This window comes from Salmo salar, chromosome 20 (assembly GCF_965601325.2).
Source record: "Salmo salar chromosome 20, fSalSal1, whole genome shotgun sequence".
Taxonomy (NCBI): Eukaryota; Metazoa; Chordata; class Actinopteri; order Salmoniformes; family Salmonidae; genus Salmo; species Salmo salar.
The window spans coordinates 90,524,984-90,540,532 of NC_138310.1; the positions used below are offsets into that span (position 1 = coordinate 90,524,984).

Here is a 15,549-nt window from a genome sequence, read left to right on the forward strand (position 1 = left end):
GAGGAGAGAGATAAGGACTTTAGGAAGGTTGAATCCTGGACTGCTTTAAACAGGGAGGAACTCCGGGTTGAATCCTGGACTGCTTTAAGCAGGGAGGAACTCTGTTTGCTTCCCAAATGGCACCCTACCAAAATGGGATCCTATAGGACTCTAGTCAAAAGTAGTGCAATATGTAGGGAATAGGGTACCATTTGGGATGTAGACATATCTGGCCTTCAAATGCAGGGTAGTACTGTCTGTCTGTCTGTCTGTCTGTCTGTCTGTCTGTCTGTCTGTCTGTCTGTCTGTCTGTCTGTCTGTCTGTCTGTCTGTCTGTCTGTCTGTCTGTCTGTCTGTCTGTCTGTCTGTCTGTCTGTCTGTCTGTCTGTCTGTCTGTCTGTCTGTCTGTGTGCAGTCCAGCAGGCCCGGCTAATGTCAAGCAGTTTCCTGTAACACAAGGCCATTTGATTCACAGTACAGTGAGATATAAGGAGGGACACCAGGAAATCACTCTGAAATGTCAAAATATTCCCAAGCGCTTCAACAAAGCCAAAGAATCCTGTGAAGCACCTAACCTTATCACCATGGGAAGATACTGTTGGTTCAGACAGACATAGGTGTTGAGTGTGCGTCAGGGGTGTTGAGCTTGGAACGATAGAGGATACTTGAAAATCTTTTGAACTTGTTTTCATATATATTTGCCTATGTTGTGGGCAAGTATGGGTCCTGGTCAAAAGTAGTGCACTTACATAGGGTGCCATTTGGGATGTAGACTGTATGTATTGTCTTTATCTGCAATCTGTGTTGCTACACTTGATATTTTAGTCATTTAGCAGAAACTCTTGTCCAGGGAACACTGGGTTAACTGTCTTGTTCAGGGGTAGAACAACAGATTTGTACCTTGTCAGCTCAGGGATTCGATCTTGCAACCTTTCAGTTGCTAGTCCAACGCTCTAACCACTAGTCTACCTTCCTCTAACCGCTAGGCTACCTGCCTCTAACCACTAGACTACCTGCCTCTAACCACTAGACTACCTGCCTCTAACCACTAGGCTACCTGCCTCTAACCACTAGGCTACCTGCCTCTAACCCACTAGGCTACCTGCCTCTAACCGCTAGGCTACCTGCCTCTAACCGCTAGGCTACCTGCCTCTAACCACTAGGCTACCTGCCTCTAACCACTAGGCTACCTGCCTCTAACCACTAGGCTACCTGCCTCTAACCACTAGACTACCCTGCCTCTAACCACTAGGCCACCTGCCTCTAACCACTAGGCTACCAGCCTCTAACCACTAGGCTACCCTGTCTCTAACCACTAGGCTACCCTGCCTCTAACCACTAGGCTACCTTCCTCTAACCACTAGGCTACCTGCCTCTAACCGCTAGGCTACCTTCCTCTAACCACTAGGCTACCTGCCTCTAACCACTAGGCTACCTGCCTCTAACCACTAGGCTACCTGCCTCTAACCGCTAGGCTACCTGCCTCTAACCACTAGGCTACCTGCCTCTAACCACTAGGCTACCTTCCTCTAACCACTAGGCTACCTTCCTCTAACCACTAGGCTACCTTCCTCTAACCACTAGGCTACCTTCCTCTAACCACTAGGCTACCTGCCTCTAACCACTAGGCTACCTTCCTCTAACCACTAGGCTACCTGCCTCTAACCACTAGGCTACCTGCCTCTAACCACTAGGCTACCTTCCTCTAACCACTAGGCTACCTGCCTCTAACCGCTAGGCTACCTTCCTCTAACCACTAGGCTACCTGCCTCTAACCACTAGGCTACCTGCCTCTAACCACTAGGCTACCTGCCTCTAACCACTAGGCTACCTGCCGCCCTGTGTTGTTGTATTATTATTATATTGGTATGTGTTGTTGTGTTACTATTATATTGGTATGTGTTGTTGTGTTATTCATCTATTAATCTGTGTTGTTGTGTTACTATTATATTGTTATGTGTTGTTGTGTGAGCCAGAGGAGGACAGGATATTGCCCCTGGCTTTTATATTATAAAGTTATACAATAACTAACCGTCCTGTCAAAGCAGCCTTCTGACTGGAGGAAACAGCCTCTTGGAGCTCCAGACAGAGGTCAGGTTAGCTGAGCTCTGTGTCTCTGTGAATTCAATTAGTGGTCTGAATCTCTTTATATTGGAAACATCTTGTTAGATCTTCTATTGGAAAATCCACTTTGTGTTGAACGTTCCGTTCAGATGTTCAACCATGCATTCGTCCCAAATGTCACCCTGTTTGTTTTACAAAGGGCACTACTTTAGACCACAGCCTTATGCAGGCATTGTAAAAGTAGTGCACTATAAAGTAAATAGGATCTCAATTGGTTCTGCTTTTAGCAGCAGCAGACAGCCGGGGAGATTTGATTTGGGGTCGAACGGTAATGTCTGTCTGGGCTTCTATGGATAAATGGCTGATGGAGGTAGAAAGGAAACGTGTGGTAAGAGACATCACAAATCAAACTCAGAGTTCAGGCTGTATGGATTGGATACCAGGAACTACTGCAATCTAAGCTGTGTTGCGGTTTGTGTGTGGTGTCTTGGTAAAATAACTCTAGAGTGATTCCTCACGAAACCAGGGCAAAGGAATACCAGGATTTGGGGGATTTTCACAAAATATAATCAATAGAATGATTCTTTAGAGGAAGGATTGTTGACATATATTTGACATTTGTATCTAAAAGCATAACTGAGAAATAACTTATCAAAGATGGCATATTTATCACATTTTGGCCTACCCAGACTTCCTTTAATACTCCATAATGTTTCATCTGTAGGTGCCTCCTTTAATATAATGTTTCATCTGTAGATGTCTCCTTTAATATAATGTTTCATCTGTAGGTGCCTCCTTTAATATAATGTTTCATCTGTAGGTGCCTCCTTTAATATAATGTTTCATCTGTAGATGCCTCCTTTAATACTCCATAATGTTTCATCTGTAGGTGTCTCCTTTAATATAATGTTTCATCTGTAGGTGCCTCCTTTAATACTCCATAATGTTTCATCTGTAGGTGCCTCCTTTAATATAATGTTTCATCTGTAGATGTCTCCTTTAATATAATGTTTCATCTGTAGGTGCCTCCTTTAATATAATGTTTCATCTGTAGGTGCCTCCTTTAATATAATGTTTAATCTGTAGATGTCTCCTTTAATATAATGTTTCATCTGTAGGTGCCTCCTTTAATATAATGTTTCATCTGTAGGTGTCTCCTTTAATACTCCATAATATTTCATCTGTAGGTGCCTCCTTTAATATAATGTTTCATCTGTAGATGCCTCCTTTAATATAATGTTTCATCTGTAGATGTCTCCTTTAATATAATGTTTCATCTGTAGGTGCCTCCTTTAATATAATGTTTCATCTGTAGGTGCCTCCTTTAATATAATGTTTAATCTGTAGATGTCTCCTTTAATATAATGTTTCATCTGTAGGTGCCTCCTTTAATATAATGTTTCATCTGTAGGTGTCTCCTTTAATACTCCATAATATTTCATCTGTAGGTGCCTCCTTTAATATAATGTTTCATCTGTAGATGCCTCCTTTAATATAATGTTTCATCTGTAGGTGTCTCCTTTAATATAATGTTTCATCTGTAGGTGCCTCCTTTAATATAATGTTTCATCTGTAGGTGTCTCCTTTAATATAATGTTTCATCTGTAGGTGTCTCCTTTAATATAATGTTTCATCTGTAGGTGCCTCCTTTAATACTCCATAATGTTTCATCTATAGGTGTCTCCTTTAATATAATGTTTCATCTGTAGATGCCTCCTTTAATACTCCATAATGTTTCATCTGTAGATGTCTCCTTTAATATAATGTTTCATCTGTAGATGCCTCCTTTAATACTCCATAATGTTTCATCTGTAGGTGTCTCCTTTAATATAATGTTTCATCTGTAGGTGTCTCCTTTAATATAATGTTTCATCTGTAGATGCCTCCTTTAATATAATGTTTCATCTGTAGGTGTCTCCTTTAATACTCCATAATGTTTCATCTGTAGGTGTCTCCTTTAATATAATGTTTCATCTGTAGGTGGCTCCTTTAATATAATGTTTCATCTGTAGGTGGCTCCTTTAATATAATGTTTCATCTGTAGGTGGCTCCTTTAATATAATGTTTCATCTGTAGGTGCCTCCTTTAATACTCCATAATGTTTCATCTGTAGGTGCCTCCTTTAATACTCCATAATGTTTCATCTGTAGGTGTCTCCTTTAATATAATGTTTCATCTGTAGGTGTCTCCTTTAATACTCCATAATGTTTCATCTGTAGGTGTCTCCTTTAATATAATGTTTCATCTGTAGGTGCCTCCTTTAATATAATGTTTCATCTGTAGATGCCTCCTTTAATATAATGTTTCATCTGTAGGTGCCTCCTTTAATACTCCATAATGTTTCATCTGTAGGTGTCTCCTTTAATATAATGTTTCATCTGTAGGTGTCTCCTTTAATATAATGTTTCATCTGTAGGTGCCTCCTTTAATACTCCATAATGTTTCATCTGTAGGTGCCTCCTTTAATATAATGTTTCATCTGTAGGTGCCTCCTTTAATACTCCATAATGTTTCATCTGTAGGTGTCTCCTTCAATACTCCACAATGTTTCATCTGTAGGTGCTACAAAGCAAAAGTTGGTGTCATATGAACCTTTACTGCTTGCTCTGTAATATGAGTATAATTTTGATTTCAATAAACATTTTCTTAAATTAATTCATGAATATTGAAAATATATAAAATGTTATGAGGCAAATGTTTTGGTGTTTAGAATTGTTCTAATGTGAACTGTAATGCAGTTGATTCGGGACAATGACATGAACATGTGTTGGGGTTGACATCCATACAAACATTATACTCTAATTTTTAACTCAACATAGTGTGAAATACACGTATACACAATATCCTAAATGTAGGCTAATTTAGCTGGGAGACATGAGGAGATTCGGAATCTTTCCCCCAATGCATTTCCATGGCAATTCCATTGTTTTGGTCAGGTTTCAATTGATCTCTTTACCTCATCTATAGGTTGAAGCTGATCTCCCTTGACTGCATCTAAGAATATAAGATATAAGAAAGCTCAAGAAATAAATATATATATATATATATATATATATATATATATATATATATACACAGTGCTTTCGGAAAGTATTCAGATCGATTTACTTTTTCCAAATGTTGTTATATTACAGCCTTATTCTGAAATGGATTAAATAAAAACATTTCCTCACCAATCCACGCACAGTAACCCATAATGAACTGTTTTTTTTAACCCATAATGAACTGCAAAAACTGTTTTTTTAGAGATTTTTTATAAATGTTCTTAAAAAGAAAAACCTGAAATACTTTATTTACATTAGTATTCAGACCCTTTGCTATGAGACTCTAAATTGAGCTCAGGTGCATCCTGTTTCCATTGATCATCCTTGAGATCTTTCTACAACTTGATCGAAGTCCACCTGTGTTAAATTCAATTGATTGGACATGATTTGGAAAAGCACACACCTGTCTATATAAAGGTCCCACAGTTGACAGTGCATGACAGAGTAAAAACCAAGCCACGAGAATGGAAGGAATTGACTGTAGACCTCTGAGACAGTCAGAGTAGGGGAAGGAAAACACAGACTGAGTCAGAGAGAGAGAGAGAGAGAGAGCAATGTCTTGTGGGAGTCACTAAATATTTCTATGGGAATGGTCTGTTTTATTGAGGTAATATATTCAGCAGTGTCACTGACTGTGAAATGCTCTGGGCGCTGACCCCTGGTCTTAGCTCCAGTCTCATCAATAATCAAAAGATGTTATATTATTCAGGCAGCACCATTTCATGCCAACCACTCTTTCCACTACCATTGTGTTGTTACTTGAATTCAGAATTTGACAGGTCTTTACATGCGTGTCCTTTACATATGTGTGTGTGTGTGTGTGTGTGTGTGTGTGTGTTTCTGTGTGTGTGTGTGTGTGTGTGTGTGTGTGTGTGTGTGTGTGTGTGTGTGTGTCTGTGTGTGTGTGTGTGTGTGTGTGTGTGTGTGTGTGTGTGTGTGTGTGTGTGTGTGTGTGTGTGTGTGTGTGTGTGTGTGTGTGTGTGTGTGTGTGTGTGTGTGTGTGTGCGTGCGTGTTTGTGCTTCTGTGAGTTTGTCGGAGCCGGATATGATTAAGTGTTCTCAGACACAGGGGTTAGTTGCAGCCAGTGTTCCCGGGGGGGGGGACATATTGGTGTGACACAGAAAGAGGAAGTGCTGTGACCTCCCACTGTGCCCAGCAGAGGGACTAAGGCCAGGCAGGCCACACTGAGCTGAGCTGGAGAACAAAGCAGCCAAAGGCCAGTATTCCACCACATAGAGAATAGAGTACCATTTAGGACAAAGCCAAACTCTCTCTGGTTGGTTAAACTAATCACCATGGGGACCTCTCCCCTCCCCTCCCCTCCCCTCCCCTCCCTCCTCTCCTCTCCTCTCCTCTTCTCTTCTCTCCTCTCCTCTCCTCTCCTCTCCTCTCCTCTCCTCTCCTCTCCTCTCCTCTCCTCTCCTCTCTCTTCTCTTCTCTTCTCTCCTCTTCTCTCCCCTCCTCTCCTCTCCCCTCCTCTCAGCCCTACTTCAGAAACTATGCCTGGCATTGAGAGGAATTGGCTCCAAACCGGGCTCTGAACAGACATGCATGCACGCACCCATACACACACACACACACACACACACACACACACACACACACACACACACACACACACACACACACACACACACACACACACACACACACACACACACACACACACACACACACACACACACACACACACACACACACACACCCTGGTCTGCCCTGCCACTGAGTGCTGGACGCTGGCTGAGAAGCTCACATGAAGGGGTCGAAGCTAATTGCCTGGTCAACAGCCCCAGAATACCAAATACACCATCCTCCATCACTCAACACCTAGAATTTCTGGATAGAACCTAGAACCTTATCACCTAGAACCTCTGGATAGAACCTAATCACAAAGAACCTATGGATAGAACCTAGAACCGTATCACCTAGAACCTCTGGATGGAACTTAGAACCGTATCACCTGGAACATCTGGGTGTAACCTAGAACCCTGTCGCCTAGAACCTCTGGATAGAACCTAGAACCGTATCACGTGGAACCTGGAACCTTATCGCCTAGAACCTCTGGATAGAACATTGACCCGTATCGCCTATAACCTCTGGGTTTAACCTAGAACCCTATCACCTAGAACCTCTGGGTAGAGCCTTTTCACCTAGAACCTCTGGGTAGAACCTTTAACCTTATCACCTAGAACCTCTGCCTAGAACAACTCAATCTTACAGAAGTCATACGAAGCTCACCTGTTAATATGTTCTGTGTCGTAAATGGTACTGCAGTGAGGATTAACTGTGTTCTTCAGATATACTATATATTCTATCCACAAACTGTCCATAATGTCTATACATCCCATCACAGACAGTGTGTGTGTATATATATATATATATATATATATATATATATATTATATATATATATATATATATATATATATATATATAGACACACACACACACACACACACTGTATATTTATACTATATATATATGCACTCCGGACTCCGTCATTGCTCGTTCTAATATATTTCTATATTTCTTAATTGCATTATTTTACTTTTAGATGTGTGTGTATTGTTGTTTATCGTTAGATACTACTGCACCGTTGGAGCTAGAAACACAAGCATTTTGCTACGCCCAAAATAACATCTGCTAAATATGTGACCAATAAACATGTGATTTGATTTTGTTGCCATCAACGGATTGTCTCTATGACGATATGACTTGGCTATTAATTAAGTCCGCTCCGTTGACTCTGACACCAAGTCCTTTTAGAAATGTCAAATCTTAAAGTTGTGTCACAAATGGCCACCTTTTCCCTTCACCCTATTGGCTACGCTGAAAAGCAGTGGACTAAATAGACAATAGGGTACCATTATTTGGTATTCATCCAAAGCCTGACATTTTCTAGATAGATCTCTTGATATTCTTTCCATGCGCCTGTAAACAGGAGAATCTGATCACAGTCTGACTTTGTCAACATTATTAAATATCAGAGAGCAGGGATTAATGACTGTTTCTTCCATGTACGGAAAGAACGGGGGGAGGGGAGTCTGGAAGGGGGGTAGGGGGGAGTCTGACAGGGGGGTAGGGGGGAGTCTGGAAGGGGGGTAGGGGGGAGTCTGGAAGGGGGGTAGGGGGGAGTCTGGAAGGGGGGTAGGGGGGAGTCTGGAAGGGGGGTAGGGGGGAGTCGGACAGGGGGGTAGGGGGGAGTCGGACGGACGGGTAGGGCTGAGGGGAGTCTGGAAGGGGGGTGGGGGGGAGTCTGGAAGGGGGGTAGGGGGGAGTCGCACAGGGGGGTAGGGGGGGGTCGCACAGGGGGGTAGGGGGGAGTCTGGAAGGGGGGTAGGGGGGAGTCGGACAGGGGGGTAGGGGGGGAGTCTGGAAGGGGGGTAGGGGGGAGTCGGACAGGGGGGTAGGGGGGGAGTCTGGAAGGGGGGTAGGGGGGAGTCGGACGGACGGGTAGGGCTGAGGGGAGTCTGGAAGGGGGGTAGGGGGGGAGTCTGGAAGGGGGGTAGGGGGGAGTCGGACAGGGGGGTAGGGGGGAGTCTGGAAGGGGAGTAAGGGGGAGTCTGGAAGGGGGGTAGGGGGGAGTCTGGAAGGGGGGTAGGGGGGAGTCGGACAGAGGGGGGAGTCTGGAAGGGGGGTAGGGGGGAGTCTGGAAGGGGGGGTAGGGGGGAGTCGGACAGGGGGGTAGGGGGGAGTCGGACAGGGGGTAGGGGGGGAGTCGGACAGGGGGGTAGGGGGGGAGTCTGGAAGGGGAGTAGGGGGGAGTCTGGAAGGGGGGTTAGGAGGGAGTCGGACAGGGGGGGAAGTCGGACAGGGGGGTAGGGGGGAGTCTGGAAGGGGGGGGGGGGGGGGGTTGGAGGGGGTGGTATAACCAAAAGGATTAACGAGTGTCAAAAACAATACATTTTCTATTAGAACGTAGTGTGGCAAACACACACTGTGGTGTAACTTTCTCTGCATGTTGGTATAATGAGTTTTTTTAGGTTGATCAGAAGATAGATATATTTCTATTTTCAGATGAATGATTTGTGCAGTTTAAATACCAGAGAGAGAGATGTTTTTAACTCCATAATCACAACAACTAACAATATAAATGTCTGATAATCACAAGGATGGGCATAGCTGACTGAAAACGAGTGGTAACAGTTGGTCTGTTTTCCTTGTCATGGTCCTTCAAGCCAGATAGGAAGCTCTCAAAACAACCCTGTTGCCTAGTGTCCAGCGAATAGACAACTTGAGACAGTTCTATCTGATTGGTTTAAAGGCTGCTGTAGCGAATCAGATCGTGTTCTTCATGTTTGCTTCATACCAGTGGTGGTTAATGTGTTGTTTCCTCCCTCATGCTTCCAGTGGGTGCAACCACTAAAACCAAAGTCAAAGGTGAGTTATCTCTTGTGTTTTTCTGCATGATGTATATTGGACACCAGTTCACAATAAACCATGTTTCATTTCAGCCCTACCAGTTCCCAATAAACCATGTTTCATTTCAGCCCTACCAGTTCCCAATAAACCATGTTTCATTTCAGCCCTACCAGTTCCCAATAAACCATGTTTAATTTCAGCCCTACCAGTTCCCAATAAACCATGTTTCATTTCAGCCCTACCAGTTCCCAGTAAACCATGTTTCATTTCAGCCCTACCAGTTCCCAATAAACCATGTTTCATTTCAGCCCTACCAGTTCCCAGTAAACCATGTTTCATTTCAGCCCTACCAGTTCCCAGTAAACCATGTTTCATTTCAGCCCTACCAGTTCCCAGTAAACCATGTTTCATTTCAGCCCTACCAGTTCCCAATAAACCATGTTTCATTTCAGCCCTACCAGTTCCTAATAAACCATGTTTCATTTCAGCCCTACCAGTTCCCAATAAACCATGTTTCATTTCAGCTCTACCAGTTCCTAATAAACCATGTTTCATTTCAGCCCTACTAGTTCCCAATAAACCATGTTTCATTTCAGCTCTACCAGTTCCCAGTAAACCATGTTTCATTTCAGCTCTACCAGTTCCTAATAAACGATGTTTCAAATCAATCAAATTTATTTTTATATAGCCCTTCGTACATCAGCTGATATCTCAAAGTGCTGTACAGAAACCCAGCCTAAAACCCCAAACAGCAAGCAAAGCACGTGAAAGAAGCACGGTGGCTAGGAAAAACTCCCTAGGAAAAACTCCCTAGAAATGCCAAAAACCTAGGAAGAAACCTAGAGAGGAACCAGGCTATGAGGGGTGGCCAGTCCTCTTCTGGCTGTGCAGGGTGGATATTATAACAGAACATGGTCAAGATGTTAAAATGTTTAAAATGTTCATAAATGACCAGCATGGTCAAATAATAATAATCATAGTAGTTGTCGAGGGTGCAACAAGCACGTCCGGTGAACAGGTCAGGGTTCCATAGCCGCAGGCAGAACAGTTGAAACTGGAGCAGCAGCACGGCCAGGTGGACTGGGGACAGCAAGGAGTCATCATACCAGGTAGTCCTGAGGCATGGTCCTAGGGCTCAGGTCCTCCGAGAGAAAGACAGAAAGAGAGAAAGAGAGAATTAAAGAGAGCATATTTAAATTCACACAGGACACCGGATAAGACAAGAGAAATACTCCAGATGTAACAGACTGACCCTTGCCCCCCGACACATAAACTACTGCAGCATAAATACTGGAGGCTGAGACAGGAGGGATCAGAAGACACTGTGGCCCCATCCGATGATACCCCCGGACAGGGCCAAACAGGCAGGATATAACCCCACCCACTTTGCCAAAGCACAGCCCCCACACCACTAGAGGGATGTCTCCAACCACCAACTTACCGTCCTAAGACAAGGCCGAGTATAGCCCACAACGATCTCCGCCATGGCACAACCCAAGGGGGGGGGGCGCCAACCCAGACAGGAAGACCACGTCAGTGACTCAACCCACTCAAGTGACGCACCCCTCCCATGGACGGCATGGAAGAACACCAGTAAGCCAGTGACTCAGCCCCTGTAAAAGGGTTAGAGGCAGAGAATCCCAGTGGAAAGAGGGGAACCGGCAAGGCAGAGACAGCAAGGGCGGTTCGTTGCTCCAGCCTTTCCGTTCACCTTCACACTCCTGGGCCAGACTATACTTAATCATAGGACCTAGTGAAGAGATAAGTCTTCAGTAAAGACTTAAAGGTTGAGACTGAGTCTGCGTCTCTCACATGGGTAGGCAGACCATTCCATAAATATGGAGCTCTATAGGAGAAAGCCCTACCTCCAGCCGTTTGCTTAGAAATTCTAGGGACAATTAGGAGGCCTGCGTCTTGTGACCGTAGCGTACGTGTAGGTATGTACGGCAGGACCAAATCGGAAAGATAGGTAGGAGCAAGCCCATGTAATGCTTTGTAGGTTAGCAGTACAACCTTGAAATCAGCCCTTGCCTCAACAGGAAGCCAGTGTAGGGAGGCTAGCACTGGAGTAATATGATCAAATTTTTTGGTTCTAGTCAGGAATTCTAGCAGCCGTATTTAGCACTAACTGAAGTTTATTTAGTGCTTTATCCGGGTAGCCGGAAAGTAGAGCATTGCAGTAGTCCAGCCTAGAAGTAACAAAAGCATGGATTAATTTTTCTGCGTCATTTTTGGACAGAAAGTTTCTGATTTTTGCAATGTTACGTAGATGGAAAAAAGCTGTCCTTGAAACAGTCTTGATATGTTCTTCAAAAGAGAGATCAGGGTCCAGAGTAACGCCGAGGTCCTTCACAGTTTTATTTGAGACGACTGTACAACCATCCAGATTAATTGTCAGATTCAACAGAAGATCTCTTTGTTTCTTGGGACCTAGAACAAGCATCTCTGTTTTGTCCGAGTTTAAAAGTAGAAAGTTTGCAGCCATCCACTTCTTTATGTCTGAAACACAGGCTTCTAGTGAGGGCAATTTTGGGGCTTCACCATGTTTCATTGAAATGTACAGCTGTGTGTTGTCCGCATAGCAGTGAAATTTAACATTATGTTTTCGAATGACATCCCCAAGAGGTAAAATATATAGTGAAAACAATAGTGGTCCTAAAACGGAACCTTGAGGAACACCGAAATTTACAATTGATTTGTCAGAGGACAAACCATTCACAGAGACAAACTGATATCTTTCCGACAGATAAGATCTAAACCAGGCCAGAACTTGTCCATGTAGACCAATTTGGGTTTCCAATCTCTCCAAAAGAATGTGGTGATCGATGGTATCAAAAGCGGCACTAAGATCTAGGAGCACGAGGACAGATGCAGAACCTCGGTCTGATGTCATTAAAAGGTCATTTACCACCTTCACAAGTGCAGTCTCAGTGCTATGATGGGGTCTAAAACCAGACTGAAGCGTTTCGTATACATTGTTTGTCTTCAGGAAGGCAGTGAGTTGCTGTGCAACAGCTTTTTCTAAAATTTTTGAGAGGAATGGAAGATTCGATATAGGCCGATAGTTTTTTATAATTTCTGGATCAAGATTCGGCTTTTTCAAGAGAGGCTTTATTACTGCCACTTTTAGTGAGCTTGGTACACATCCGGTGGATAGAGAGCCTTTTATTATGTTCAACATAGGAGGGCCAAGCACAGGAAGCAGCTCTTTCAGTAGTTTAGTTGGAATAGGATCCAGTATGCAGCTTGAGGGTTTGGAGGCCATGATTATTTTCATCATTGTGTCAAGAGATATAGTACTAAAACACTTTAGTATCTCCCTTGATCCTAGGTCCTGGCAGAGTTGTGTAGACTCAGGACAATGGAGCTTTGGAGGAATACCCAGATTTAAAGAGGAGTCTGTAATTTGCTTTCTAATGATCATGATCTTTTCCTCAAAGAAGTTCATAAATGTATTACTGCTGAAGTGAAAGCCGTCCTCCATTTGCGAAGGCTGCTTTTTAGTTAGCTTTGCGACAGTATCAAAAAGAAATTTCGGATTGTTCTATTTTCCTCAATTAAGTTGGAAAAATAGGATGATCGAGCAGCAGTGAGGTTTCTTCGATACTGCACGGTACTGTCTTTCCAAGCTAGTCGGAAGACTTCCAGTTTGGTGTGGCGCCATTTCCGTTCCAATTTTCTGGAAGCTTGCTTCAGAGCTCGTGTATTTTCTGTATACCAGGGAGCTAGTTTCTTATGACAGATGTTTTTAGTTTTTAGGGGTGCAACTGCATCTAGGGTATTGCGCAAGGTTAAATTGAGTTCCTCGGTTAGGTGGTTAACTGATTTTTGTCCTCTGACATCCTTGGGTAGGCAGAGGCAGTCTGGAAGGGCATCAAGGAATCTTTGGGTTGTCTGAGAATTTATAGCACGACTTTTAATGCTCCTTGGTTGGGGTCTGAGCAGATTATTTGTTGCAATTGCAAACGTAATAAAATGGTGGTCTGATAGTCCAGGATTATGAGGAAAAACATTAAGATCCACAACATTTATTCCATGGGACAAAACTAGGTCCAGAGTATGACTGTGGCAGTGAGTAGGTCCAGAGACATGTTGGACAAAACCCACTGAGTCGATGATGGCTCCGAAAGCCTTTTGGAGTGGGTCTGTGGACTTTTCCATGTGAATGTTAAAGTCACCAAAAATTTGAATATTATCTGCTATGACTACAAGATCCAATAGGAATTCAGGGAACTCAGTGAGGAACACTGCATATGGCCCAGGAGGCCTGTAAACAGTAGCTATAAAAAGTGAGTGAGTAGCTGCATAGATTTCATGACTAGAAGCTCAAAAGACGAAAACGTCATTGTTTTTTTTTTTTGTAAATTGAAATTTGCTATCGTAAATGTTAGCAACACCTCCGCCTTTGCCGGATGCACGGGGGGTATGGTCACTAGTGTAACCAGGGGGTGAGGCCTCATTTAACACAGTAAATTCATCAGGTTTAAGCCATGTTTCAGTCAGGCCAATCACATCAAGATTATGATCAGTGATTAGTTCATTGACTATAACTGCCTTGGAAGTGAGGGATCTAACATTAAGTAACCCAATTTTGAGATGTGAGGTATCACAATCTCTTTCAATAATGGCAGGAATGGAGGAGGTCTTTATACTAGTGAGATTGCTAAAGCGAACACCGCCATTTTTAATTTTGCCCAACCTAGATCGAGGCACAGACACGGTCTCAATGGGGAAAGCTAAGCTGACTACGCTGACTGTGCTAGTGGCAGACTCCACTAAGCTGGCAGGCTGGCTAACAGCCTGCTGCCTGGCCTGCACCCTATTTCATTGTGGAGCTAGAGGAGTTAGAGCCCTGTCTATGTTCGTAGATAAGATGAGAGCACCCCTCCAGCTAGGATGGAGTCCGTCACTCCTCAACAGGCCAGGCTTGGTCCTGTTTGTGGGTGAGTCCCAGAAAGAGGGCCAATTATCTACAAATTCTATCTTTTGGGAGGGGCAGAAAACAGTTTTCAACCAGCGATTGAGTTGTGAGACTCTGCTGTAGAGCTCATCACTCCCCCTAACTGGGAGGGGGCCAGAGACAATTAATCGATGCCGACACATCTTTCTAGCTGATTTACACGCTGAAGCTATGTCGCGCTTGGTGACCTCTGACTGTTTCATCCTAACATCGTTGGTGCCGACGTGGATAACAATATCTCTATACTCTCTACACTCGCCAGTTTTAGCTTTAGCCAGCACCGTCTTTAGATTAGCCTTAACGTCGGTAGCCCTGCCCCCTGGTAAACAGTGTATGATCGCTGGATGATTAGTTTTAAGTCTAATACTGCGGGTAATGGAGTCGCCATTGACTAGGGTTTTCAATTTGTCAGAGCTAATGGTGGGAGCCGTCGGCGTCTCAGACCCCACAACGGGAGGAGTAGAGACCAGAGAAGTCTCGGCCTCCGACTCCGACTCGCTTAATGGGGAGAACCGGTTGAAAGTTTCTGTCGGCTGAATAAGCGACACTGGTTGAGCATTCCTACAGCGTTTCCCTCCAGAAGCCATGAGAAAGTTGTCCGGCTGCGTTACTATCTGTACTTACTGGTGGCACAGACGCTGTTTCATCCTTTCCTACACTGAAATTACCCTTGCCTAACGATTGCGTCTGAAGCTGGGCTTGCAGCACAGCTGTCCTTGCCGTAAGGCGATCGTTCTCCTGTATATTATAAGTACAACGACTGCAATTAGAAGGCATCATGTTAATGTTACTTAGCTTCGGCTGTTTGAAGTCCTGACGAACCATGTCCAGATAAAACCTCCGGGGTGAAAAAGTTGAATGAAAAAAGTTGAGTGAGGGAAAAAGTTAAAAGTTGAATGAAAAAAGTTGAGTGAGGGAAAAAGTAAAAAGTTGAATGAAAAAAGTTGAGTGAGGGAAAAAGTAAAAATACACGGTAATGAAAAAGTAAAAAAACGTCAGGTAGCAAAGTAAGATCGGCAACAAAACTCACAGCAGCGTAAACAAGTCTGCAAGTTGTGACCGGAAACAGGAAACCATGTTTCATTTCAGCCCTACCAGTTCCTAATAAACCATGTTTCATTTCAGCCCTACCAGTTCCC

General features: G+C 43.8%; 1 protein-coding gene across 1 annotated transcript in view; it reads left to right on the forward strand.

Moving 5' to 3' along the window:
• cadm2b (cell adhesion molecule 2b) overlaps positions 1–15,549 on the forward strand; it is a 468,536-nt gene that overhangs the window by 288,616 nt on the left and 164,371 nt on the right. Inside the window, exon 2 of the mRNA XM_082966808.1 lies at positions 9,439–9,468. Coding sequence (XP_082822934.1) covers positions 9,439–9,468 — 30 coding nt within the window. The remainder of the gene's footprint in view (positions 1–9,438; positions 9,469–15,549) is intronic.